This window comes from Grammomys surdaster, unplaced genomic scaffold (genome assembly GCF_004785775.1).
Source record: "Grammomys surdaster isolate TR1022 unplaced genomic scaffold, NIH_TR_1.0 126391, whole genome shotgun sequence".
Taxonomy (NCBI): domain Eukaryota; kingdom Metazoa; phylum Chordata; class Mammalia; order Rodentia; family Muridae; genus Grammomys; species Grammomys surdaster.
In genome coordinates, this window is record NW_021621185.1 from 14,515,265 (window position 1) to 14,542,180 (window position 26,916).

Genomic DNA, 26,916 nt, shown 5'->3' on the forward strand with positions numbered 1-26,916 from the left:
GTATATTAAGGAGAGTTTTATTGTAAAGATAGCAGTACCTACAATTTTACATGTTTTCAAGTCTACAAAAACTCTCAGAGCAGAGACTTCCTGTGTCTGTCATACCAGCAGACACATTACCCATAAACTTGGAGGGATAAATTTACTTCCTGCCAAACTGAGGCAGGGGAGGGGGCACCTTGATGTCTTGGCCTCTCTCCAGCTTCTTTTCACAATCCACCAGGTAGTTGACTCCATCAATAACAATCTGAACAAGCTCAACCTTGATAGTGAGAAGGAGAAGGCCACGAGGAAGAGGCGTGATGGAGAAAGGAAAAGGAGGAGAGATTAGCTCGAGTGGAAGCTGCCTGCCGAGCCCTGCTGGACAGAGCAGTGTTGGTGTACGTGTGAATTGTCCGCTCAGCAGAACTTTACTACAATGGGGGCATTTGTGTGAGGGGAGGCATCCCGAGGCTGCGGTCAGGTGCCGAAGTGGAGGGATAGCCTAGAGTTTTCTCTCAGACTCTCTTTAGGGTTGGGTTGCTGTGAGAACATTTTTATACTGGAAAATCATTTTCATCACCTTTCCTTAAAAAAATTGTGTGTGTGTGTGTGTGTGTGAGAGAGAGAGAGAGAGACAGAGAGAGAGAGAGAGACAGAGAGAGAGAGAGAGAGAGAGAGAGAGAGAGAGAGAGAGAGAGAGAGAGAGAATTGAACCTGGGTCATCAGCCTTGTGTGGCAATGGCAAACACTTTTATCTGCTTATCTCTCTCTCCTGCCTACATACTTTGATTTCTTTTAGAGATTTATTATTATTGTTTTATTTATTATGTGTATATGTGTGTGCCTGTGTAAGAGTTGATGTGTACCACATTCATTTGAGTGCCCACAGAGGCCAAAGGACATCAGATTTTTTGGAACGAGACTTACAGAGGGTTGGACCACCATGTAGGTACTGGGAACTGAACTCAGGTCTACTGGAAGAACAGCAGTTACTCCAACCAGTAATTAGTCCATGCACTTTTTCCTCATCAGCCTCGTGACCGGAGGCTGTGTCCTGGGATGAAATAGCTCCCTGTGCTAACTGACTATCATCGTGTAATTAGTACTCAGCTGTGTGTTCCTAACGAGTTCTCGTCTCACTTGTGGCTCCCACGTATCAATGAACCTATTGTTCCGTTATCACAGGAGTCCCTTGGCCTTATAGGCTACACGAAAGCCCAGAAACTATTAAGAATCTAAGATGTCAAGAGGAAGATGATTGCCTGTGGGCTTCCACATGGGACACTCACAGTCAAGAGAGGTTTTCCCACGTGTCCTCTCTCAGAGGGACAGTGCACCTGTTCTCTGAGTCCATGGGGATAACACTGTCCTTTAGCATAGGGAGCTCGTGTTGCTGGAGACACTGAAATAGCTCCCAGGGGGCTGGTTTATAGTGACAGTCCCGCTGTGATTCCTTGGCTTCCCTACAAGTGCTCAGAAGGGACTGTGTATCTTTCTTGCATTATTTTCCATGCAAGAGAAGGACAAGAATGGATAGTTAAGTTGGACTTCAATGTGGAAAATGGGAATGTGTGAATGCAGTCAGGCTGCTGAGGCTGCTTTTCCATGTCCTCTTGCTGTCAGGCTGACCCGTTAGTACATATCAGGGTGAGAGAGACTTTACCTCTGATCTGCCGATCCGATCTATGTTGGAGATATCGTACACATCCGCCACTGCTGCAGTGTCCACACCGCCTGTGCCACGCTTCTGGAGCCGCAGGTTTTCCAAGATCTTAGAAAAGCGTGGATCCTAGGAGAAAGGGTACTGTTGAAGTCATTGAGCAGAGATGCTAACAGGGACAGTATTTACAACGTACTCGGGCCCTGGGCTTAAAGCCTTCCAGCATCTAACGAAGTGGATATTACCTTCACCCCATCAAAGTCCACTTTCTGGTGCTGTAAAAAATGTACCTTATCCAGGAGGTGGTAGGGCATGACTTTAATCTCAGTGGTATTCCAGAGGTAGAGGCAAGTGGTTCTCTGCAATACTGAGGCCAGCCTGGTCTACATAAGGAGTTCCAGGGCAGCTAAAGCTACTTATTGTCTTGAAAAGAAAAAAAAGTATCTGACACCCGGTCCCTTATAAACAATGGCTCACAGGGTGGGAAGTCCCAGAACATGGTGGTGGCACCTGTTTGGCATCTGGTGAGGGTGATCTTCTTACATCATGATGTGGCAGGGGTCACACATGGTGAGACAGAGCATGCATGCTAGCTTGGATCTTTCTTCTTGTACAATCACTAATGCTATCTGGAGGCCAAGGCTAAGAAGACCTCAGCAACCCAATCACATCCTAAGGTTACACATGCCATTGGCATATGAATTTGGCGATTAAGTCTCTAAAGTATAAACTCATAGGGGACAATTAAAGCTATACTAACCCCTAAACTTCAGAAGAGCAAACAGCTCCGGGGAATTAACTTGACCAAAGTCAGACAGCTCGAAGTCAGCAGAGTTGCAGTTGAACTTGTCAGCGTCTGACTCCCAGTTTATCTTTGGAAAAATACATACATTTATTTGCATAGGGATGCCAGTTTGTGTACATTTGCTATTCACCTGTACAGCAGTTTCATTGTTATAATTACAATCATGAAGTTAAATCACTTGAAATCATTTTCTTAACATTGGAATTTTGAATGACAAAAAAATTTATACCTTCTACTTATAGGCTGCACATTTTTTTTTCTAAAATTGTTTAAGCTTCCTTGACTTACTTTGTGTGCTGTGGCAGAAATGACTAGCTATCCATCAGGATCCTTGCTTTATCTCTCTCCCCAGCCCTGGAGCTGAAGATGCAGCCACTTGCTCGCTAACCCCTTGCCACCAGAATGAGCAGAAGTGAAGTGTATCATTTCCCTTCTTACACCCTAAGTCCTGTGGACACGCCCACATGCTCTCTTCTTTTCTCATGGTGGATGGACCGTGACTGGACTGAGGAAAACGCCCTAAGCATCCCTCCAAGCAATGCCCCCTACTGGCGGCCTCGGGGAATAAAAGAGCTTGCTGTCAAGCAGGATGATCTGACTTGAATCCTTAGAAACAGGAAGTTGTCCAATGGCTTCTACTGTGTACCACACGCTCCCCCCAAACTCACAAAATACAAATAAGAAATGAAAAGAACAAAACAAACAAACAAACAAACAAACAAAACCAGAACCAAAAACAAATCGCACAAGTATGACCTAACAACCTGTGCTGCCTAAGTCCCCCCTCCAGGCCATTGTCTCCTCAAGCATGCTCAGATGTAAAAAACAAGGTGACAGGAACCCCGGGAACAGAGCAGGGTAAACCCATACCTATCCTGATTTGTTAAGAGATGGAGACTCAAAAGCGTTATTTTTGAAGCACCACCCCCTTGTCCTGGCCTAGATCCATAAAAACTAATGACTTTAAGCCGGACTCCGCCCCTTCCCTTCCGCCCATTCCCTGGTTAAGGAAAGAACACTGTTGCTTTCTCCTGCAAAGAAGTCACATCTGAGCTGATCCCGAAGGGACTCAACAAAGCTCCTGGTCACACGCCATTACCTTGCTCAGCTTTGGGATTCTAACGTGGACACCAGCTCGCAACCCAGTTCCAAGGTTCGAGGGGCAAGTCAGAATGTATCCTAGACGCTCATTCCACATGAACTCCCAGCCTCGTTCTTGGATTAATCGTTCCACCTACAGATGGAGTAGCAATGAGCAAATGACAGACTTCTCAAATATCTGTTCCGTCAGGTCATCCCAAACACCAGGGAGGCAGACCAGTACAGCACAAGAATGAAACTGTGGTGGACCTATGGGATGGTACTTGGCAATTCTATTAGACTATAAATAGGATCTCTTAAATCAGATGACCATGAAAAACATATAACATAGTCCCTAGAAGAGTTCATGCTCTCAATAAATGTCCATTGATACCATTTCTTATGCAAAGACTGTAGGAGGGCATAAGAATTCTCTGAAGATAAGCCTGGGAGAATTTATTCCGTTGAGTACTACCCAGTCCTACGTCCCAGCCCAACCACTCCCCCCTCCCATTCTACCTATCCCATTGCATTCACCCTATCCACTCTTTCTATCCGTATGTCATATTTAAAATAGAATGAGAAAATAGCCAGCGAACCAGACTCCCATTCCCCCCCCCCAAAAAAAAGAGGAAAGTCACCCCCTTTGGGAAGCACTACTCTGAAGATTTGATTCTTTAGAAAAAGAAGTAGTCCCGCTTTGGAAATTACCAAGGTAGCTTTTAAAAAAATGGAAGATAACAAGGCTAAAGAGACGGCCCTTTCCTAAGAGCCGTGGCAACTCTTCCAGAGTGTCTCTTGGATTTCAACACTCATATGGTAGCTCACAACCATCTGCGGCTACAGTTCCAGGGGATCTGAAGACACCCTCTTCTGGCCTCCACCGGTACTGCATGCATGTGGTACATGCAGGAAAAACACTCATACATGCAAAATAAAGTAATAGTAAAAAATCTAAAATACATACACAGATATGGAAACTAGAGAGGTTTTATTCTGATAACTGTCTAGAAACCCCCGATGGTATCTTACTTCCTTTAGTCCACGACAGAATCGCTCAAATACTCGTTTCATATTGCCTCCCTTTTCCATTGAGATCACCCTGGTGTGGTCTTCCTCATTTATCCAGATGAGAAATGTCTTGTCATAATTATGCCTAACGAAGACAGAAATGTGGTGCTGACTGTTAATTGCGTTTATCTCAACACACGGAAAGTCTCATTACCTGATTGCTTCCTTTCCCCATCCCGACTCCCTGGATGGCCCTTATCTCTTAATTGTGCCTGAACAAGTACCATGGAATAATGATAGCTTGCAGAACGGAGAATAAGACTAAACCCAGCCATTAACGATGCCAAAAGCGTTCTTATCCCAAAAGAGTACAATCCTTCTCTTCATTCCTCAAACAAGAGGACGACAGTTCAACTATGACAGCATTTAGCGCTGATGTCAGGATGGGGCAGGGGGTGTTTTGACGCCTAAGAAACTCAGCCAAAGCCTGTGGTTCTTGAAAAGCAGGGGAGGCAAGGATGGAGGAATGCTCCCTGCATCCCAAGGGTTCACAGCTGTTTGCTACATAAGCCCTGGCTGTCTGCCCTCTTGTGACTCTTCCTCCTCAGATCCTTTGAGGTAGAGTTGGGATTACCTACCACAGCAGCCATGGCAGACTGAGGACTGTAAGAAAGGATTTGGATACACTGGGCAACCATTCCTTCTTTCAGAGTTTGTCTTAAATTATCAGTATCAGTTTTTCATTTGAGTTCAATTGTCCTAAGTTCACAAACAGATTCTCTAGCTAATCGGGAGTATCTTTTTTTTTTTTTTAAATAGTCTGCCCCCATGCATAATTCATGCAAACCAGCTCACATTCCTATACTGTTTAAAAAAAAACTCTTACAACACACACGTACTCACACACACTCACATACACTATACACACACATATACACTTTCACACACATACACCATACACACACATTGATACACACCACACATACACACAAACACACATTCCCACACATAATCCCCCACATGCAAACACACTCACACACACACACACACTCTCATGCACACACACATACACTCACACACACGTATACACATGAACACTTACTCATACACACAGACATGCTCACACATACTCACAGATACACACACACACATACACACACACGTACATGCACAGTTTTCAATTATACTTGTCTTCCCCATTTCTCTCAAGCCCTCAAGCCCAGCATGCTGTCAACTGCAGTTCACAGCAACCTCAGGTTAGAAGAAGCAGATGAGCTGAGATCCTCAGCACACAGGGAAAAATGTAAAAACCATACCAGATTCCCCTGGCATCAGGCCAGTCACGGGCCATCCCAGCACATGTTAGTAAAGGGGACACTGGCTTATCAAACAGAAAGTGGTCCTGTGGGCCAAAAGGGACAAAGCAGCGAGATGAGCCTGTGAGACTAGGTACGGGCCAGCTAGCTGATCAAGTTTCCACTTACAGATAGAGAGGCCTCTCAGAAGTGTGTCTCAGATTCACTGTGTGCTGGAACACCATGGGAGCTTTTAAAAACAAATACGCCATTGTCCAGAGCTCACACTCAGACAAGATATCAAGTAGAAGTCGGGGGTCCTCCTAGATAGAATCACTAACAAGCAGAGGCCCTGGAGACTGGAGAGAGCCGAGGCTGGAGAAAGACACTCTCCAGGAGGAAGCTCACCCATAAACAAGAAGCCAGGGTAGCTGCTTAAGGCAGATACAGGCTTGCTCTGTAGTGACAGGCAGGAGGGTGGCAGCGTCTACACACTCTGGGAGACAGAGGAGTATCAACTAGAGAGCTGCCCTGTGCGGCCTGGAAAGGAGGTAGGTACCCCAAGTAATTCATGTCTTCTGAGATGACGGAATCTCATTTCTTCTTTTCTTGGAGTTTATGTAAACACTATTTTTGAAAATAACTGCTCCTTTAAAAATTGTAATAATGAGGAAATAAGAAGACCTGAGTCCAGCACTTGAGAGGCTGAATCGAGGAGTCCTGTGAGTCTGAGGCCAGCATAGGCTACATACTGAGCTCTTGTTTCACAAAACCCAAAAGGACTGCATTTTGTTTACCTTAGAGCCAAGGAGAAGCCCACAGGTGCTCTGAGGCGGTGAGGACGAGTGCCTGCAGGCAGCTATGTCTGGCTCCGAACCTGTCACAGAGAGCACCTTAATTTCCTGCCTAGATCCTCTCGGCCTCCAGATTTCCCTTAGGATGTGGTACTGGAACCATCCTTTAAGCATGAGTAAGATTTCCAAAACTGGCTGCTTTCGCTTGTCCATAGGTAAGAGGAGGCAGATTCTCCCATTCACCTCCACCCTCCTGTGCCAAGCCCAGCACTCCTGCTGGTGTCCTCTTCAGACTTTACCCACGGCTTGACAAGATTTAAAGCTTCACAGGGACTGGATCTAGGCGCTCCCAGACGTTTGTAACAGATGTCCAGCTTGGTCTTCATGCCGGCTCCTCAGCAACTGGAGCGGGGTGGGGATTGTCCCTGACTCTGTTGCCTGCCTGTGTATCCTGTTCCCCTAACTGGATTGCCTGTTTGACGTCAGTGGGAGTGGTAGCTAGTCCTACAGTGACTTGATTGGCCAGGATAGGGTGACATGGGGGGGGCTCCCCCTTGAGAAGTGGAAGGAGAGAGGCTGTGTGAGGGGGGACCAGGAGGAGGTGGGGGCTGCGATTGGGATGTAAAGTGAATAAATAAATTAATGAAAAGAAAAGATTTAAAGATCCAACTCCCTTCTTACACGGAGGCTGTGGAAGCCCCAGGCCCGTTTCAGCTCTGCCGGACTAACTCTTAAGTGGGTAGAGGCCTGGGCGGAGCTGGGGGTCCAGCCTCTTTCCAGGTAGCCCCAGGGTGATTTATCACCTACTCACATCGATGAGCCGTTGCTGATCCTGCTCGGTCATCTCAGACAGCTTGTAGTAGCGGCCAGCCAGGTCCCCCTTGAGGCCCTCCAGGGCAGTAATGGCCACATTTTCCACCTCCCTTCTCTCTGCCCGGGAGCACGCTGGAGGCAGACTCAGCCCGCGGATGCTGCGGCCAGTACGAACCCGAGAGGACAACACATAGCGCTCATCAAACTGCCCATGAGTGATCTGCCGGGTGGAGCAGAGTGGAGGGTCACCATGGCAGCCACAGAGCATAGTCCCCTGACATGCAGCTTGCCTGGAAACCTTCCGGCAGCGCATCACAAGGAGCATGGCTAACTGCCAGATGGAACTCCAGCTCTGAGGGTTTAACATTAATTAGGTGGTTTCTGTTGGGGTAAAATTCTGTAGGAAAGTTTAAAGTTCCCATCAATTAATTGTCCTCTAGAGGTGTCTTAAAGGAGCTTATTAACCTTCCCTCTCCTTCTAGGGGATATGATGAAGGTAGGTCATTTAGACTTTCCAGGTACATCTCAGCAAGGGGGCAGCTCTTAGCTTCCCTCTTCTGCCTGTGGATTCAGGAAATCCTGCATCATGGGGAAAAGAAGTGGAGCCTAGAGCCTACCTTGGATGCATCCAGGTCCGTAGGATGCTTCATCACCCTGGGGTCATAGCCATTGTGCCTTAGTTTGATGACAGGATCAAAAAGGTCAGCAAACACCTGTAAACAAGAACATCCTGTAACTGGCTCACCTATTAGCAAAGGACTTTTACCTTCACCTGTCCCCTTTCTCCTCGAGGGCTCAAGGGCCAGGTGTGACCGCTTCCTGTGAAATTCTCCATGCCACCATGCACGACATGCACAGAAGAGTAGACTGGTAGATGAGAATAAAAAGAATAAATGTACACCAGAAACAAACAAACAAAGAAACAAATGTTCAGCAGCACCTTGTACTTGAAAGAGAGAGCGCTGGGCTGCTGGACTCTGTGTTTAATCTCTTTAAGGATTCTGCCAAGCCCACTGGATGAGAAAATCTGATGGTTAAGAACTCAAAGGCTTTCTGCTTTGTGAACTAAAAGAAGTCACCAGCTCAGGGGCTAAGCACATTTTGTGATCAGAAGAGAAAGTCAGGTCAAAGCAAAATACGAAGTTTCTGGGGAAACCCAGCTATATAAAGCCAGGATCTCTTACTTACCCTGTGGAGACCTGTCTGTCCAGATCCAAACCAAAGTGAACCACATTGGCATGGGTAGTCTTTAGCTCAAATAAAGCTGTGTATAATAGCAGACTACTCTACAGCCTTAGAAGCTACGGGAAATGGGAAGAAGGGCACTGACACCAAAGAGGCAGCTTTAGTCTAAGTCTCTGTCATAAGCTAACAAACTGCCATTTTGTTTTTTGGGGATGGCCCTTTCTTATCCCTTGATAGCTGCTTTTCTGAGAATAGTTAGTTCTATGACAGAAGAGTGAAAAGAGAGAGGGTGAAGGAATCAGGCTTCAGGATTCTGTTCTGATGAAGAGGCTGCTCTGTGGAGATGGGTACGGACCTGAGTTCTGTTACCAGCAGACACTGTTCCTCGGCACCAAGGATCCAAGAAGCTTGGTGAACCCAGGGGTTTGTGCTACAGTAATAGAAAGATAAGTCCCCAAACTATAGACTTACACCCACCCAATAAACCCAGAAACAAACATTTCAATGTATTTCTGATGAACACACATCATTCAATTTTGTTTAATTTTTCTGTACCAACACAGCCTTTTGACAAGTCTCGAGAGCTCAGTCATGCAACTAACCTCTCTTTGAGGAAGGACATTGGCATGGTAGCAAAGAAAGCATCTTAGGAAGCTATACACCTCATAATCCCAGAAAGGATTCCTGATGGTTCTCAGGGAGTTGGCTTCCTTTTTTTGGAGCCCTTCCTGAGAATGCAAAAGCTGACTCCAAAGAAAGATGAGGATCCTATGACAGTACACCCCATCCACATGCAAGATAGTTCTCAAATCTGCAGTCAGTGGTCCATAGTCTTACCTCATACGACTCTTCATCACCGGCCACCATGCCTACAGTCTTAATGAAGGGGTGACCTGGGTTATCCACTCCAGTTTGGATGCACTGGTCCAGGGTGTAGCCGCTGGGTGTCATCTTGTTTCGGAGTTTGGCATAGATGGTTGGAGTGAGGCACTCAGCCATGCAGTTGTTATGTTTTCGTAGGTCAGGGTAGTCTGCACTGTGGGAGGAGAGAGGCTGTGGGCCAGTAGTCCCTAGGTAAGGGCTATCAAAGACTCAATTTCTCTGCAATCTTCAACCAGGCTCTCTTGGTCCAATGAACACAGGGAAAATTAGAAAGAGAAGCCTCAAGTCCTTGCTTGAGTTAGCCATGCTTTAGAAAAACTCATGCCCATGACAACTAGGGAAAAGGACATGGTTGGTAGGAAACCAGTGATACTTGCTACAGAAGTGACAAAGGGAAAAGAGGGAAGGAAGTCAGGAAATGAATTGAAAACATATGCAGGTTTCTCTTCTGCCCAGTAGTGTTGATAAAATTCAATGACAGCCATAGTTTAGTCCCTCAGGTGTTCTCTCTCTCTCTCTCTCTCTCTCTCTCTCTCTCTCTCTCTCTCTCTTTCTCTCTCTCTCTCTCTCTCTCCCTCTTTCTCTCTCCCCCTCTTTCTGAGGGAGAGGGAGAGGGAGAAGAGGGAGAGGGAGAGGGAGAGGGAGAGAACTACCTGCAATGTTGCTCACCCCTCAGTCCTTTGCTACAGAGAGAACTCTATGACAACAGAGACAGCAGAGATCTGGCCTGTCTTCAGAACAGTGCCTAGCTATGAACACAAACATTTGATAAATATCTGTCAGAATAACACACAGAAGGCCACCATATTGGATGCTGTCTTACCCTGGCCATGTACTGTTTGAAGAATATGAACTGAGGAGTACCATAGACTCAAAACACAGGTGATCTCCTTCAGTGATTCCTGGGGTACATGGTTGCCCTGATTCCCTCAGAAATGACAATTCTATCAGAGTCTCTTAGGAACATCTTGGTTGTTTTCTCTCTTCTACCCCTATCTACATGGAACCCTAGGACATCATCACACTGTTCAAACTACTCAGTGCACTGGTGACTTGGACACAGTGAGGTTCTGGCCAGCAGACTATCTGACCTCATCTTCTGCATGCCACTCCTCTGCATCCTGTCCACCATGTCCTTTAACAATCACACTTAAAATCAATTCTGTGATCACATTTCTCAGAACACAGTAGATAGAGCAGTGGTCGAAGCATGGGTCTCATCCCAAGGGACCTGAGTTTGCATATGGCTGCACTAAGTACTTGAATTTGGACTTAGTAATTCTAAGTTCTCATTTTATTGCTAAATGATGCTTAAATGACTCATGACCCATGTGATGGGACCTAACACATGCTAACAGAGAGTGTCATAATGCAAGTGCTCAGTGAATGTGAGCTACCACTGTTATTCCTGTTTAACTGAAGGACAAGCTTTGGGCAGGAATGATGCTCTATTCCTTTGTGTTTGTCATAGGTAACTAGGCTTAATGAGTCTCAAAACAGATTGTTAAGTTTGACTTAGCCATTTAGACAGACAAAGCAGATTCTCAGGGACTAGGGATATAGCTCAGTAGTTTAGAGCACTCTCTACTTTTCCAGAGGACCCAAGTTCAATTCCCAGCACTCACATGGTGGCTCACAACCATCTGTGACTTCAGTTCCAGGTAATTTGACAATCTTCTGGCTTCTGTGGGCACTGAATACACATGATGCATAGACATGCTCTCAGACAAACACTCATACAAATGAGATTAAGTAAAATAAATAAAGAAGGACTTCTCACTGACCATTTCCAACAGAAGAGATCACGTATCTGGTTGACATTCTGGGTCATTTTAGAGCCAGGAGGACTCACCTTGGGGGGAAGAGCTTGTGCTGTTCCCGGGCATCAGCAGACACCTTCTGCCTATTCAACAGGTAGCCAGTGGTCAGGGCACTGGTCCCCAGGGTAGTAAACAGTAGAGATGCATTGCGGCCAGTTAGCAACTTAGAGAAGGCACTGGCCATCCTTCTTCTTGGTTGAGTGTCTAGAAGCAAAGAAGCCATATCAGATAGCATCATATGATAGTTCTGAACCTAGCATGGAGAGGAAGTCAGAAAACTTTCTGGTGAGAAAACAATGCGTTTGTGTTACTTATCTATGTCAGATTTTGTGAATGCACATTCCGTTTTCTCCAGTAATTACAGCGAAAAGTAAATCAAAGTTATACATACATAAATATTAGACAAACTGAGTGCATTCTGAGTACAACTACACAACCAGACTCTGAATAGGATGGATTTCTGGAATTTTAAGAGGTATTGAGATTCTCTGAGGACCATTGTCCACCTTTACATACCCCATACAAACTTGTGTCAGAGCTCAAAGTAACACGCAAACAAATTTGGGTTATCTTAAGAGCAAATGTCCTTCGGACATGAAAGGTTGAGGTACCAGCAGTATGTGTATGTGTGGGGTGGGGAGATGTCCAGAACTTCTGGTCTGGTTTAGGAATCCTGAAAGGGGACCAAATTGTTCAAAGTTAACAAAATTTCATCCCTTGGCTCCTAGCAGAAGCAGACTAAAAATCTTTCTTTAAAATATCATACTTAGCTTTCTTTAAAATATAGTATTTAAGAATCTGGATTCTTGCAGATTAAGATCAAACAACAAACTCCCAACCAAAGAGTACCAACCATACAAAAAGATATAAATAAAAAGACAAGAGAGAAAAACTAACAACAGACTTAGGCCTTCTATGACTAAAGATTGTGGGATTGTCGGACAAGAGCAAAGACTGGGCTCTAGATAGGTGTTTTAAGTAACAAAGTTATATATAAATTATTACATTATTGAAAATTTATTATGAGAGTCATATATATGACCAAGCAACAAAAGACTATTAGGAATGGCCAAGATATCCAATCACATTGGTCCATATATATCATTCTAGCACTTAGGAGTAGGAGGCAGGAGAATTGCTTTATGTTTGAGGCCAACCTGTTTTGAATAGTGAATTTTAGGCTGTCCAGGACAATACAATGAAATCCTGTCTAAACAAACACACAAGCCAAAGAATAAGAAAGAAAAAACACTTGAAAGAGAATAAAATTATACAATTAAACAGTTGGATATGACGCAGCTGACGAAAGAATAAACGAACTGGAAGGCATGCCTCAGGAAATTACCTAGACCATAGCTCAGAGAAGCAGAAAAAATGGAAAATCTGAGACATAGACTAGGAAACATGATTGATAATTACAATGGGGGAGTTAGATGCAGACTAGAGTTAAGTCACAGGAAGAGACACGAGAGGAAAGAGAAGTGATGTTCAAAGGAAAGCATTATCCAGAATGGATAAAGTACATGAGGCATAGTACAATACAACCAAACACCGAAGAAAATGATCCCTAAGCAAATGCTTTCAATCAGACACAATAATACTAACAAAGACAGATCACTTACAAGGAAATTACAAATATCAGCTAATTTTGCAATAATGCACCCAGGGAAATAATTTTTCTAGAGACAAAGAGACAATGAACATATTTCACATGAGAATGAAAAAAATAGATAAAGAACAAATCAGTAACAAAAGAACTACTAAAAAAATACTCAAGAGAGAACACGCCAGTGAAGGGCAGGTTGAAGGTAAAGAAAACATATATAGATCTTAACCTGTTCTTATATGATTCTCAACAAACCAGGAAAGCCAGTATTAAATATGCATAGAAGAATCCTGATGACGTGGTGCTACTCAGAAGTTAGCAGGGCCACTCAGCCTCCCAGTATTCTCTGCCGAGAGCCTCTTAGCCTGAGTCTCTGAGTGGACAACAGTGAAAGGCATTTCTCAGTACTTTCCCACTGTCTGGTATCCACAATGTCCAAATAAAGAAAGGATGGTTTCCTCTAATCTTGGTCGTGTTCCTGGGTCTTTACTTCAAGATGCCCCAAGCTTAGACAGACTGCTTATTTTAAAAAGCTTGTTGGTGTGTACCTCTATGGCCAAAAGCCTGGGCCACCCAGGGCAGGTTAAACTTCATGTTGGATGTGGTGTGGCAGTACACACAATTCTACGTGTATCTATCCTTCTGACATCATCAGCTTTCTTCCATGATTGAATTTTGGAAACTGATGAGCGTCCAGCTGCCAGGTTTCTCCAAGGAAATTTCTACTAAGAATCAAAGACTTTAAACATTTATGAAGTTGTTCTTCTATATTAATTGGCTTATGAAATAGCGTATCAGACACCTTATCTTCTACACTAATGCTCTAATGTCGACATACAATTCTCTGCATTTTGATGATGGCACAGATGGCTAAAATTGTTGTGACAAGTAAGTCATTTTCCGAAGTTCTGGAGACCTGAAACGGCCAGACACTGACCTTATCACATATACCCCCCTGCCCTCTACAGGGCTCCAGTGCTGCCAGGATTCTTTATGATCTTCACGGATGTGGAGATGTGCTAAGGCACCCTGGCTCTGAGGTACAGCGGGCAACACTGACACTGTGCTGTCACATTCCCAATTCTGCTTCCTAAGCAGAGACACAGATGTTGCCACTCTGAGATTTATTGTAAATCCACCAAAGGGAAATAAGTTCTAATCAAATACCTTCTAAGCCATAGGGGTCAAAGAGAAAGTTAGAGCATGCTATCCCTAAGCTAACAGGAAATGTGTTCATACCTGAAGGTGTGGCAAATTTCTTTACCCCTGGTTTCTTCCTTTTAGTTACTTAGGTACTCACTGGTAGGAGGCTTTATGAAAAGGAGGCCCTGAAGAAGTAGAGTTAGGAAAGACAGGGAGGGAATGGTCTCCATGGAGAGCCTGTAACAGTGGTAATCCCTGGTCCTTCCTTCCTCTTAGGCTATCCCATGGATAGGCATCTGCCTCAAAATACCTACCATTAGGCATGTCACTACATCCAGAACTTTGTTTTGGAAATAGTTGGTCTAATTCACTTTTAAGAGTTCCAACACTACATTGTTGGTTGTGTGGTCAGTGTTACTGACGCAGGGGAGGCCTCGATGGTAGCAAGCAAAGCAGCCCTGAAAGAGAGCTGGGCTCCCACACTTCAGTTCCTGTGTGCTTAGCATGCAATTTAAGCTTTAGTGAAGTGAATAGTTCCTGTTTCCCTGGTTCTGTCTGGGGCTGCTGGTGCTATTGTTGTTGTTTCTTTTGTTTGTTTGTTTTTATTGTTGTTTGTTGTTGTTGTTGTTTGGTTGGTTTTGCTTTGTAAAGTATATAGAAATAATTGATTCTGCTACTAAGGAACCAATTGACAAACTTGGGGGAGATGTTGGTCCAATTGTCTTGCTGACATTTTGATTTGGGAATGGCCATTCTGCTCCTCTGAGATTCATAGCCAATCTTGTGAAACCTTTATCAGACTGACCTTAAACTTGGTATTTGAGAAGCAGGACAGGCAGCGCATTACTTTGTTGTGCACAGTTTTTTGTTTGTTTGTTTGTTTTGTTTTTTGTTTTGTTTTTGTTTTTGTTTTTTCTTTTTAACCTGGAAGGCTCCAAGTGTTATAGAAGCAGTATTTGGGCCTACAACTTTGTTCAAAGGAGGCGTGACATGTTTAAGATGGGTTGTGTGTACAAAGTGATCTGTACCCACCAAGGTATTTGGCATTTCACTTTGCCTGCTTTCCAAACACAGTGGGTTTTTTAATTATTTGTTTTTGAGGTCATAATTATGTCATTCATACCTTTCTTTTCCTCCCTCCAAATTCTGTCTTATAAGCCTTCTCATTCTTCTTTAAATTCATGACCTGTTTTCATTAGCTGTTAAATGTACATATGTATATATTATATGTTTATTATATAACATTATATTATATAATAACATAATTTTATGTATTGTATATTTATATAATATATTATACATTATATATTATATATATTTATACAATATATACATATCATATAAATAGTATCCTTTTGGTCTATATACTGTTATTTGCATGTATGTTTTCAGAACCGACCATTTGGCATTGGATGACCAACTGGTGTGCTCTTCCCTGAAGAAGACCATTTCTTCAGCTCTCAGCATTCCTTCCCCACTTGCCTGCAGTTCTTTATCTATGGTTGAGGCCTCCAGGGCTCTCTTCCTGTCCACTTTGGCACATCTTTTGCGGTTGTCCTTGTTCAGCTCAGGTTTAGACAGTTACGTTTGTGAGACTCTTTGGCCATAGCTTCTGACTTTCCTAGGAGACTCAACCTCACAGCAATCCCCTGCTCATTTGGCTCTTAGAATCTTCCCACCACTTCTCCTATAACAATCCCTGAGCCTTTAGCCCAGGAGCTGTCCTGTAGACACAGCGGTTGTGACAGCTCCACAATGCTGCCTTTTGATTGGTTGTTGCTTTCTGTAATCATCTTCATTTGTTGCAAAGAGAAGTTTCCTTGAATGTTGTTTTTTAAAATAGTGCATCTAGTGAAACCATGCAGACAAAACTTTTGAGGAGAAAGCAAATCTGAGGCTCACTCGCAAAGCTTTTGATACTTTCAACTCTCTCCATGTCCCGAGAATTATCAAAACTTACTCAACATTCTGTCCAGAGATTCGGGGAAAGAGAAGGTAAGGGACTAAGGCCAATTGGTAACTTCTCACTGGCATAAAAATTCTACCCTTACTGTGGGCTCTGCCAGAGCCAGAATGGTCAGTAACAACAGACACCCAGACAACCTTACAGAAGCACACATCTGTTGGTTCCTGCAGGCAATGCTTCAGACTGAAACAGCCTCCTCTTTGGCATATGGTGAATAGTTACACGATAGGACAGAGCTTCCAGTGTACAATGGGCTCTAGTCAGCCAGCATTGCTCTGCGGCTTGTGTCACAAAGCTGGACAGCTGCTTCAGAAACTGCTCTGTTCATCTCTCAGACTGGCCCTGTTTTCTAGCTTTAGGTCTCTCGTGGTACCCAGGCAGAGAACACTAATTTATTCATATGGACTCCAGCATATCTTGGGACCCCTGATGGCCTAGATCTGGCTTCCAAGCCTATCAGGAAGCATGTGATTCACTCAGGGACTAACTCTTGACTGAGGGGCTCCTAAGTGTCAGACAGTGTGGTAGCAGAGGCAAGATGACACAGTGAATAAATGTTGTGTTCTTCATGGACTCCTAGGTTTTCTAGGAATGATGGTTAAGAAACACAGCAAATGAAATAATTATAGGTAGGGATTGACGCTGGAAAGGAAACAAACAAGATATTACTCAGGGGATCTTGCACGATGCTTACTTTCAATAAAACTGCTCAGGCAAACAAAACAGAGGGTCCAAGGCCTTGATGCTGGACAGACCTTATTGGGAAAAAATGGTAAGTGGCATTGCACCCAGGCAATAACCCTAACCTGACCTTTGACTGAGGGCAGTTTTATTTGGAAATTTAAAAAACTGACACACTCTCAAATTCCACACAGTCTTTGTGTTGCCAAAGAGGCTCATGATTTAGATATTGTTCTGGGGGCTGGAGAGATAGCTCAGACTGTAACATTCAAGCAAGGGTTCAAAAGCACATGACTTTGAGATTCTTAGGACCTGCCACTCTAAAAATTCTGTGGGAATTTTCTGTTCTCTCTGTGTTACAAACAGAAACTCTCTCAAGCTCTCTAAGCATTTTGGACACAATACATGTAAGAGATGTGTCGCAACTGCAGATATCCCTTACAAAAACATTTGGTCCTATACCACCTTTAGAGGCATTTAGAACCATCAGAACATCTGTACCTACTCCAACCAGGGAAGACAGGCAAGAAGACTGATGTGTTCATAGCTCTCGAGGTCATGGAAGCTCACTCCAGGGAACCCTTGGGGCTTGGTGGGAAGAGTGGGTAATGTGCATTCAGATGTGACAATTACTTATCATTTTCTTGGCATGTTACATCTGGGTAACTTCATCTCCTTTTGTTTTCGACTTCTGTTAGTAAAATGGCCTGGCAGCCTGTGTGGTTGAGGAGAAGACGTAGAGATTCACATTAGCACTCAGAGAGGCTCATGCCTCTCCCTCAGGCCCATTCAGACCCACGAAACAAGAGAAAAGGTTGGCAAAAGGAGCTAAATACCAACCAGACACGATGGCTTTCACAATTTCATAAAATCACAACCACTTCATGCATACGCCACTCAGGGCCTGCCATGGAGACTGTTGCTAAGGATACGGTTGTCAGCCTGACATTCAGATTGGCTCTAGAGCATTTGTGATCTTAAAATTTTTATATTACTTCTAAATATTGATTTTTACTCTTGGGTCTATGCGGGAAATTGGACCCAGCTGTCTTGGCAAAGTCTTGCCATGTTTGGGCCTCTTGCTGCTCTTCCAATTAGGACTTTTGTGTCTCTTTCCCGTCCCACCAGGCCACAACCTGGCATCTCAGCCCACATAAACAATGTTCCCTTCTACCCCAATGGGTTGTTCTGCTCTCTTAGTGCCCAGAGCACTCACAGGCTGGTTTTGGCTTCACAGTCTTTTTCATCTTGCCAGTGAACTCGGCTCTCATGCATCTCCCCTCATTTTAGGGAATCCCTGTTTGTTGTGTGGTCCTGGTGATGAGTATATTCTTCAAGCCCAAGAAGTTCCATCTGTTGACAACCATTGCTGGGCATGGTTAGCTGATCAGTAAGCATTCGCTCCTTAACTTTATAGAACTCCAGTCACGTCTCACATAAGGATGCTTTGGTCAACACTGGTTGACGGGATGATAGTGGACCATTAAGATTCTAGCCAAACTACCCCAATTGTCCACTTATGCAGTATTCCTCATAAGGTCATGACATCATGCAATACATCATAGACATACTTGTGGTGATCCTTTTATAAACAAACTTGGGCTCTCACAAATACAAAAGCATGGCATGCACAATGATTGACAGGATGGAATACTTGATAATAAGTGGCTATGTCACTGGTTTTTATTTCCTATGATATATTTCATCAGTATTTTGACTATAAAGTAATCTGCAATGCTATCAGGTGGCAGTTTCATTTAATCTTATGTTTCCTGGTCTTTTGATTGCATCAAGAAGCCATAAAATCATCAACTTCTACCCTAGCAGTTCTCACCCTTCCTAATGTTGTGACCCTTTAATTAGTTCCTCGTGTTGTGGTGACTCCAACCATAAAATTATTTTTGTTGCTACCCCATAACTGTAATTTTGCTACTGTTATGGATTGTAATGTAAATATCTGTGTTTTCCCATGGCCTTAGGTGACACTTCTGGAGATGTCAATTATCTAGGGATGCAGACATTAGGTAATCTTGCTGTTTAGAGACACATGGCTGTGCTAAAATGCAGCAGTCTGTCTAGTTTCAAAAGACAGATGCTTCCCACCTCCTGAGCATCTCCTGCTCAGGTATCACGAATAGTTATTAAAGAAGACAGGACCTTTGCCACCTCAAAGGTGTGCTTCTGTATCTAGCCAGCCTCCTTTGCTTTGAAAGTCTCTTCACTTCTCTTCTCTTCTCTTCTCTTCTCTTCTCTTCTCTTCTCTTCTCTTCTCTTCTCTTCTCTTCTCTTCTCTTCTCTTCTCTTCTCTTCTCTCTTCTCTCCTCTCCTCTCCTCTCCTCTCCTCTCCTCTCCTCTCCTCTTTTTCTCTCTTCTCCTTTCCTTCCTTCCTTCTTTCCTTCTTTTCTTCCTTCCTTTCTTTCCTTCTTTTTTTTTTTGAGAATTTCTCATTTTTAAATCTGTTACCTCCCAAGTTCAGGCCCTGCCTCCAAACTAATTCGCATCTCTTTCACCATAGATTCTGAAATCCTGCCCATAACAACAAGCAGGTAAGGCTTGGTTTTGGTGTCTCCAAGCTCAGGTTCCCACGTCTAGGAGCTGCTCATCAGCTAGAACGGCCAGTCTAGACTCTTAACTATCAGCCACAACAGGTTGTCAGCTTCCTAGGAACCACTGCAGTCATCCTCAGCAGTTTCTGTGGTGATTCTGCAGAGGCTACCCCATAACAAGCCTTCCAGAACAGCGCAGAGCCTAAATGTTTTTCTTTTCCCATTCTTCCTTCCTTTGTCTTCTTTCTTCTTCTTCTGAGGCAGAGACAGCCAGGCCTCAGCCTCAGCACAAATTGGCAGCAGGTACCAACAGGAACATCAGGAGAAATTCTCAGCCTTAATCTTTCGTACCTGTACCCACTTCAAGAAAACACTCTTGCATGTGTTTGCCCCAGCAAAACAGCATCCAACACAACTGACTTTCCAAAGAACCCTAAAGTTTCTACTTCACCCATGATTTGTAATAACACTTTAATTTGGGAGCCCAGAAACTGGGGGAATGAGGACCGTGTCTGAACATGGCCAATAAAACCAACCCAATAAATAACTTGTGCCCAGAGAGTCCATTGGGGCCCAAGAATTAAGCCATATGTTGTATCCATCCATCCATCCATCCATCCATCCATCCATCCATCCATCCACCCATCCATCCATGCAGCTACCTGTCCATCCATCTGTTCACCTGTCAGTTTGTCTATTCATCTATTCATCCATCCATCCACTCACCCCTCCATCCCTCCTTCATGTTATTTCTCCATCTACTCATATTCTCAACAAATATTACAAAATAAATCCCGGTGTCAGATATTGGGGTCACCTCAAGAGTTCTGGTATAGTTCCGGGTAAGGCAGATCACTGTTATGCTCCAAAGGACACAGTAAAATGTTATAATCCAAAGGACACAGTAAAAATAAAGGGGAGAGAAGCCTCCAAACTGGCTGATGTAACAGGAAAAGCTTTCTGGACGAGGTGAGAATCTTTGTCACTTTTCCAGGTAAAGAAGGGGAAGCCTTTGTAGACAAAAGGAATAGAATGCACGACGGTGGGTCTGGAGAGACAGCAAGCAGAAGGGGTGGGGTGCAGGGTGGAGACTGCAGACATAGAAGGTCCACAGAAGAACCAGTATTGCTGACATAACTCGAGGAAAGAATAGTGAGACTCAGGACTGATTCTGTACGTGGTGAGAAGAATGACAGCATTTGGGATACAGGAGACATTTTAGTGGATTTACAGAGAGTTGACACCAGACCAGGATTATCTATGGGCTGCCATCAGTTCTTTATGATGGAAATACAGAAAGTCTGTAGAGTATTGATAACACTTTGATAGAATGATTTTAATTTCAACTGACATTTCATATGTGTTTATTTTTCTAGTAGTTATCCTTAATATCTTACAAATGAGCAGATCTGCTACAGATGAAAAATGATCAATAGATGGTGTGAGAAACACTGCTCAGTTTCCAGAGACTTAAAATGGGTCCAGAATCTTGGTTTCTCTAGCTCCTAGAAAGTTGTGGGGATTGAATGAGCCCTTGGCACAAATCTTGGCCTTTAAAGCTTGAGTGGTAAATAATGAAATTTCTTTATTGAACTTGATAAACTTGGTGAGAAAAGGGAAAAAAAATCTGTAGACGGAGAAACCAAGCCATGGGTTCTAGAGCCATTGGTTTTAGAGCAATCCAGTCAAGAAACAGTCCAAACCAGAGCCAGAGGGAAGGCTTTCTGGGGAAAGATGGAAGAATCTCTGAGGTGTCCAGGGCCTCTGTGGCCATTGAGATATGAGCATGAAGGGTGTGAATGTATCTTGAAGGTAGACTGGTTTCTGACTTGAGTTATTCACTCCACATGGAGCCATGCTCTACAGCTGAGATTCTAGCCAGAGAGAAGCTTTGACAAGGGGGTCAGGGGTGTGGGGGGGCACCATGAACAGATTGAATGCAAGAGATCTGTGAGGTATTCCAGAGGGCATGTGCTCTCACAGATGTCCTATGATGAGCGTATAAGCATCCCTCACTTGAAAGGCCATGGGACCCGCCAGAGAAGAATGGTAGTTATCTACTTACTATGTTATTTCAAACTTCCTGCCTGTTAGCATTCCTGATCCATCATCTGTAGAGACAGAGTGCTCCTGACCATGAGCTGACATGGGTGTGACATGAGAACATAGGCCTTGGAGCAACAGACCCTGAGTTTGAACACAGTTTTGTAACATTTATTACCTGTTGTCTTCAGAAAGACTCCTAAAGGCTACACTTTACACATTTTAGTTTTCTCAAATATTATCGATAAATGGAAAGACTGAGGCTGAAGAGTGAGGACGTGAGCCATACCACGTCTTCAGAATAGTGCCTGGGATTCACTTGGGACTAAGCAAGGGTTGGCACCTGATGCTCTCCGCTTGTGCTATCTCTGCGAGCACATGTGTGCACACGCGTGCGCGTGCGCACATACACACAAACACACACACACACACACACACACACACACAGAGAGAGAGAGAGAAACCTCTTGACAAACATCCCAGCATCAGAAAATAGACTTTGATTTAGATAAGAGTCTATTGGTCCTTCACTTAAAACAGGTGCAAGTTGCTGACCCAGACTTCCTGGAGCCTGGGCAAGGTCACAGCCGGGAACTGTAGCACCTTGCTAGAGCCACATCTAGTTTTTCATAGGGATCCTTTAGTCTGATCCCCTGCTTTTTATTGGGCCACCTAGCCCCTTCCTGGCTCTGCTCAGGAAGATAAAGCCTTCCTATCTACCCTACCCCGAGGACATAGGTTTCCCTGGTTCTGGGTGTGACAACGGGTCAGGCGGGAGCACTTGTCCTCCCTGGACACCCATCCAGACTTCGGCACTTTCATACTCACTCAGTCCACAGAGACGTTTCTGGTCTCTCCCTGCTGTAGGGCATCCTAGAGCAGAACAGGGAGCCTTCTGCAGGCTGGGGCATACATAGCCGCCAGGCTGCTAATGTGGCCCAGAAAGGCTTGGGAGCTGAGTAGAATGGTAGGGTGGGCCTTCCTTTGGTACTAAAAGAACCCGTCTGAGTCTAGATGAGGAACATGAAGAAGACCAGAGGTCAAGAATGAGTGCTGCCCTTACATGGACCCCCCATCTGCCACTGACTGAGGGACCTTGGTGGATGATTGGCTGGATTTAGAAGCACCCAGACAGCTCTGAGAAGTGCTGTGGCCATCCTGGAAGAGGAAGTAAGAAACAACCAGCAACACAAAAAAGCATCCAGGCCAATTGTCTTAGCTTTATGTTTGGGAAGAGAAATGAGGTCGCCAGGACACAAGGACAGAGGTAGAAGGATCTCAAGACAACTCTGTAGTGACAAAGAAGACAGGAGCAACCAGCTCATGGGGACAAGGGTCATAGTAAGTGTGCTGTGTTTAGAATATGGAAGATGCTGCAGCTGTTGCCTCTGCCTTCCCAGACACATTTTCTATGACTCACTCCTAGATGAAAGAGAAAAAGAGATCTCATAGGAATGAGTACGTGTAGTTACGGTTTTGTAACAGCAGTATATTACACACACGCACACACGTGTGCACACACACACAAACACATGCATATATATTTGCTTTGTGTGAGCATCGAGAATGTTACTGAAGATTATTCATGGAACACTAAAGGGTTAGTCCTCAGCTCTCTATTTGGAGGAGCCAAGTCATTTGATTTTCTCCTAGTTGAACCTGGAAAGTATCACATACACACATCTGCAGTCATGCTACAGAAGGCGAATGATAAGCATAAAACTGTTTGCGTGAAAATACCCAGGCATCAATTCCACATCTTCAAGAGCAATCCTGCCCTATGGCTGTCTTGACTCAGCTGATGAGACGCAGGCAGCAGCCAGGCCACTGATGTTGCCCGGGGAGGCTCAGCAGCTCCCTTTCTGTGATGCATGTGGCAAAGAGGAAGGAGCAGACTGCAGCAGGCACTAAGTAAATGGGGACCTCTCTCTAACATTTTAGGGTTGATCTTCTCCATTCCCTCCCCAAGACTACTACCTCAATGATCCCAAATAGCTAGCTAGCCAGCCTTGGATGCCGCCTCTGAAAGCCTATTCATTTCAGCTTTTTCAAAAATCATCCTAAGTGTTTCACTTAATTGTTTTATTTTAGTCATATCTCTGAGGACAAGATGTCATCCCAGAATACACCTACCACACACTCTATGATTTGCTGATCATCCTTTGAGTACCAACATAACACTCAGAAGGAGGTTAACCACATGGGCTCACTCGTCCACATGTCTGTCCTGGCAGTGTCGGCAACAGCTTCCTGCTGTGTGCTTTCCTCGTCTTCCTGAACTTTGACCTACTGCTGGGATCCTTTACTTCTATCAAGAAGCCCCTTCTCAGCCCTGCCCATGTAGCCACACTTCCTCCTTCTTTTAGATTGAGCTCCTACTTGAACCCAGTGGTGAAAGAGGTTGGACAAGCATCATTAGATTTTGCAAGAATCCTGCCACAGAAGCTTTATTTGGCTGAATGGAAATCAAGTGGCCTTTTCTAGGTCCAAGTGCCACAACCTGAAGTCAGATTTGTCATAAATTCTGACCCAGGTTCATGTGACCCCAACACCTCACCTACAGTCCAGCCTTGGCCAGTAATCAGAAGAGCATTGCTCGTAAGTTCAGGACTTAGGTGTGCCCCGTGTCACTCCAAGAGTCCAGAAACACTTTTACCACAATCATGCCAAGGCACAGGATTGTCACCTTGAAGCACATGACTCCTCCCTGACTCCCAGAGCATCTGAAGCTTGTTCTCTTCCCTTCAGGCTTCTACAGAAGTGCCGAGGATTCCAGACATTTCTGTGCACACTCCACTCTGACATTAGGCACTTGGTGTGCCTGCCAAGCCTAGCTAGGGACACTGCACCGGCCCTGCCTGTCTAAGAGAATACAAGGACTTGCTTTCTCCCTCTTCCCATCCTCTCTCCCTCTGTATGGGGCTAGGCATAAGAGAGGGAGGGGAGGGATTGTCTATAGCTCATATCAGGAGAGGCTGAGTATCTGTTTCTGTAATGTGAAACAGTTTTATTACTCTTGGTTTGAAAAGCATGTTTTTTATAGCATTGGGGTAAAGTTGTGTAGAATTTTGGAACTCTAAGCCAGGAAAAATTTGTGTGTGGGGCAATGTATAAGAACATAGCCTGACTAAGCCAGAGGCATTGGGCTCATGTTCATGCCTACATTCGCTCTCTACAGCAAAGAAGGAAAGCCACAGTGAACAGTTTAGGCAGAGTGCTAAGGAGCTGTGATTATTTTTTCTGTCCCACTTGGTGGACTGAGTCCCAGATTCCTGGCTTTCTCTCTGGCTTTATAACAGCATGGACTACCCCACTCCTGAAGCCTCTGTTCCCTCTGGGTGCCCTGGAGATGGGACAGTTGAATTCAGTTTCTGCTGAATCAGAGTTATTTCTGCTCCTTCCATCTGCCTGAGCGTCACCATGCTAGGAGATAGATGAAAAGCGGTAGTCGTGGGGAACCACATGTTCACTGCCAACAGAGTCACCCCAAAACAGAGGTTGTACTTGATGCTTTCCAACACCAGAGAATTTTCTGAGCAAATTCTCATGATGCCAGTCTTGTAGGCAAGCAGAAATGGCTATGGCTTCCTAGCTGTAAGACTGCAAACGGGTCCAGTAACCTCATGTGACAGGATGCAAGGTCAACTTTAACGGGCATCCCTGGCCTTCTCTGTCTGACTCAGCAAGTAGGAAGTCATAAGCCAAAGACATAGGGTTCTTCCCCAAGAGACAGGCCTTTCCCAACCCTGTTTATAAAGATGCCATGGAGTCCTTTCAGAATTATATTTCAAGAGAAAACATTTCCAAGTGAATAGGGAACTAAAGGCCACCCTGTCCTCTGAACAGCTGTAACAGAGTGAGATGTCATCTTCTCTGATGACGCAGGGTTTCATATGACCTCCATCAGTCACCTTCAGTGTTGGCTCTGACTGGGGGACCTGGCTCAACAGACAAGAGCTCCCAGAATGTCAGACACAGATTCCATATGTGACCTCAAGGAAGACAAGTGGACCTACCTCTGCTCTATGACAGAGTTGGGAACTCAGGCCTCTGAGAATGGACTGAATCAGCCCCAGACTCAGCCCTATTCTACCTCTGACCCCACCATACCTCCTCATCCCAAACCCCACCTCCTGCTTCCTGGCTTTGCCTCTGTTTCTTTATTTTAGAGAGACTTCCCAGGTCCCCTGTCCATGCTCTGACACCATGATTTTACCACAAAGCTGTGCATAGCTTAACCCACAGACATGTCTGACTCCAAGCACAGGGATTTTGAAAAAGGTGCCTTCCATTGTGAGTGGCAGGCAAAGCCTCAGCAGCCAACAATGGCTGGTCTTCCTGCCACCTCTGATGTCATGTTCTCTATGAAAGGACAGAATAGAAGGGCACAGATGGGACAGGGAGTGAGAGATGTCCACTGGGGAAGCAGCTTCCTAGGAAGTATACAGTTTATCTAACAGCACATTGTCCTAAGTGTACTGACTGCCCAAACAGCACTGTGCTGGTGATAAAACCTGGCCATGCTTTTGGGAGGTTCAGAGGACAACACTGAGGATAAAGGGTGCTTTGGTTTATTGGGCAAGTGACACTTTTCATACATTCAAAGCAGAGCTTCCAAAGGCATGGACTTCACATACAAGGACAGGTGAATAATGGCCATCCCCCAAGAGCCAAGTAAGTAAGGAGTGGGCTGCCACTCAGCCATATGAAGCTTATCTTTCATTTTTCTCCTAAAGATGGAGCTTTACCTAGTTCATTTTCAGTATATCAACCCTTTCAAAAGTGAATCTCTGGCTGTAGCATTAACTAGTTAAATGGAATCCAACACATTAGCAACCGGTTTTGCTCTTTCATAGAGCCTCAAAACAAATTTTCCAGCTAGCCCATGCCAAGTCATTAGGCATCTCTTTTGATGCAAGTGACAAAAAACACTACCAGACATGAGTGGATTGGTCTCTGAAAATTATTAGAGAATGAAATGTAACATCTAAACTTATCCCAAGTTTACGGTCAAAATTCCACATTTAGATTTTTTTTCACATAATTTCTTGATTCACTATGAAACAGAGACACTGTGAGCTAAGGTTCTGGGTTCTCTGGTTGAGCTGCCAGTCTCATGCCCAGGGAAAAACGTGGTTCCAGGCAAGGACAACCGTATCGCCACATCACGTCCCCCTTTCTCTCTAGCCCACAGTTTCCCACTAAGTCTCTTCTATATGGTTGGGGCTTCCATATGCTAAGGCTCACCACAGTTGGTTCTAGTACTGTCCTTCTTTAGAGAAATCAAGCATTTTGAGCATCCTACTGACCTTGAAGCCGGAGGAGTCTGTTGTATCCAGATCCTGCTGCGTGCACACAGCCAAGAAGTGTAACAGGAGCCTGTAGGGCTCAGCCTAGAAAAGGCTACTCTTCTGGGCGGGGCTGAAGAGTCCTTCTCGACCAATCCCACATAAAACCTCCAGTCACACAGGCTCACCCAGCTGTGTCCTTGAAGCCCAGCCTCTGACTCTTCTGCTATTGGGCCAGGTGTCCTTTCTAGAACCTGCCATTTCTCCTCTCCCTTGAGCAGGCAGATCTTCTACTTGGCTTGCCAGTCGGGTCTAC

At 44.6% G+C, this 26,916-nt stretch overlaps 1 protein-coding gene across 1 annotated transcript; it reads right to left on the bottom strand.

Annotated features, from left to right (window-relative positions):
* Ckmt2 (creatine kinase, mitochondrial 2) lies at positions 1-26,679 on the bottom strand. Its single transcript, XM_028760120.1, has 10 exons — positions 26,622-26,679; positions 11,360-11,531; positions 9,463-9,661; positions 8,058-8,153; positions 7,439-7,660; positions 5,855-5,940; positions 4,560-4,683; positions 3,547-3,681; positions 1,646-1,771; positions 1-262 (listed from the first exon to the last, which is right to left on the bottom strand). The coding sequence occupies exons 2-10, from the start codon at positions 11,509-11,511 to the stop codon at positions 143-145; spliced, it is 1,260 nt and encodes a 419-aa protein (XP_028615953.1). The 5' UTR covers positions 11,512-11,531; positions 26,622-26,679; the 3' UTR covers positions 1-142.
* Positions 26,680-26,916: the final 237 nt, after the last annotated feature.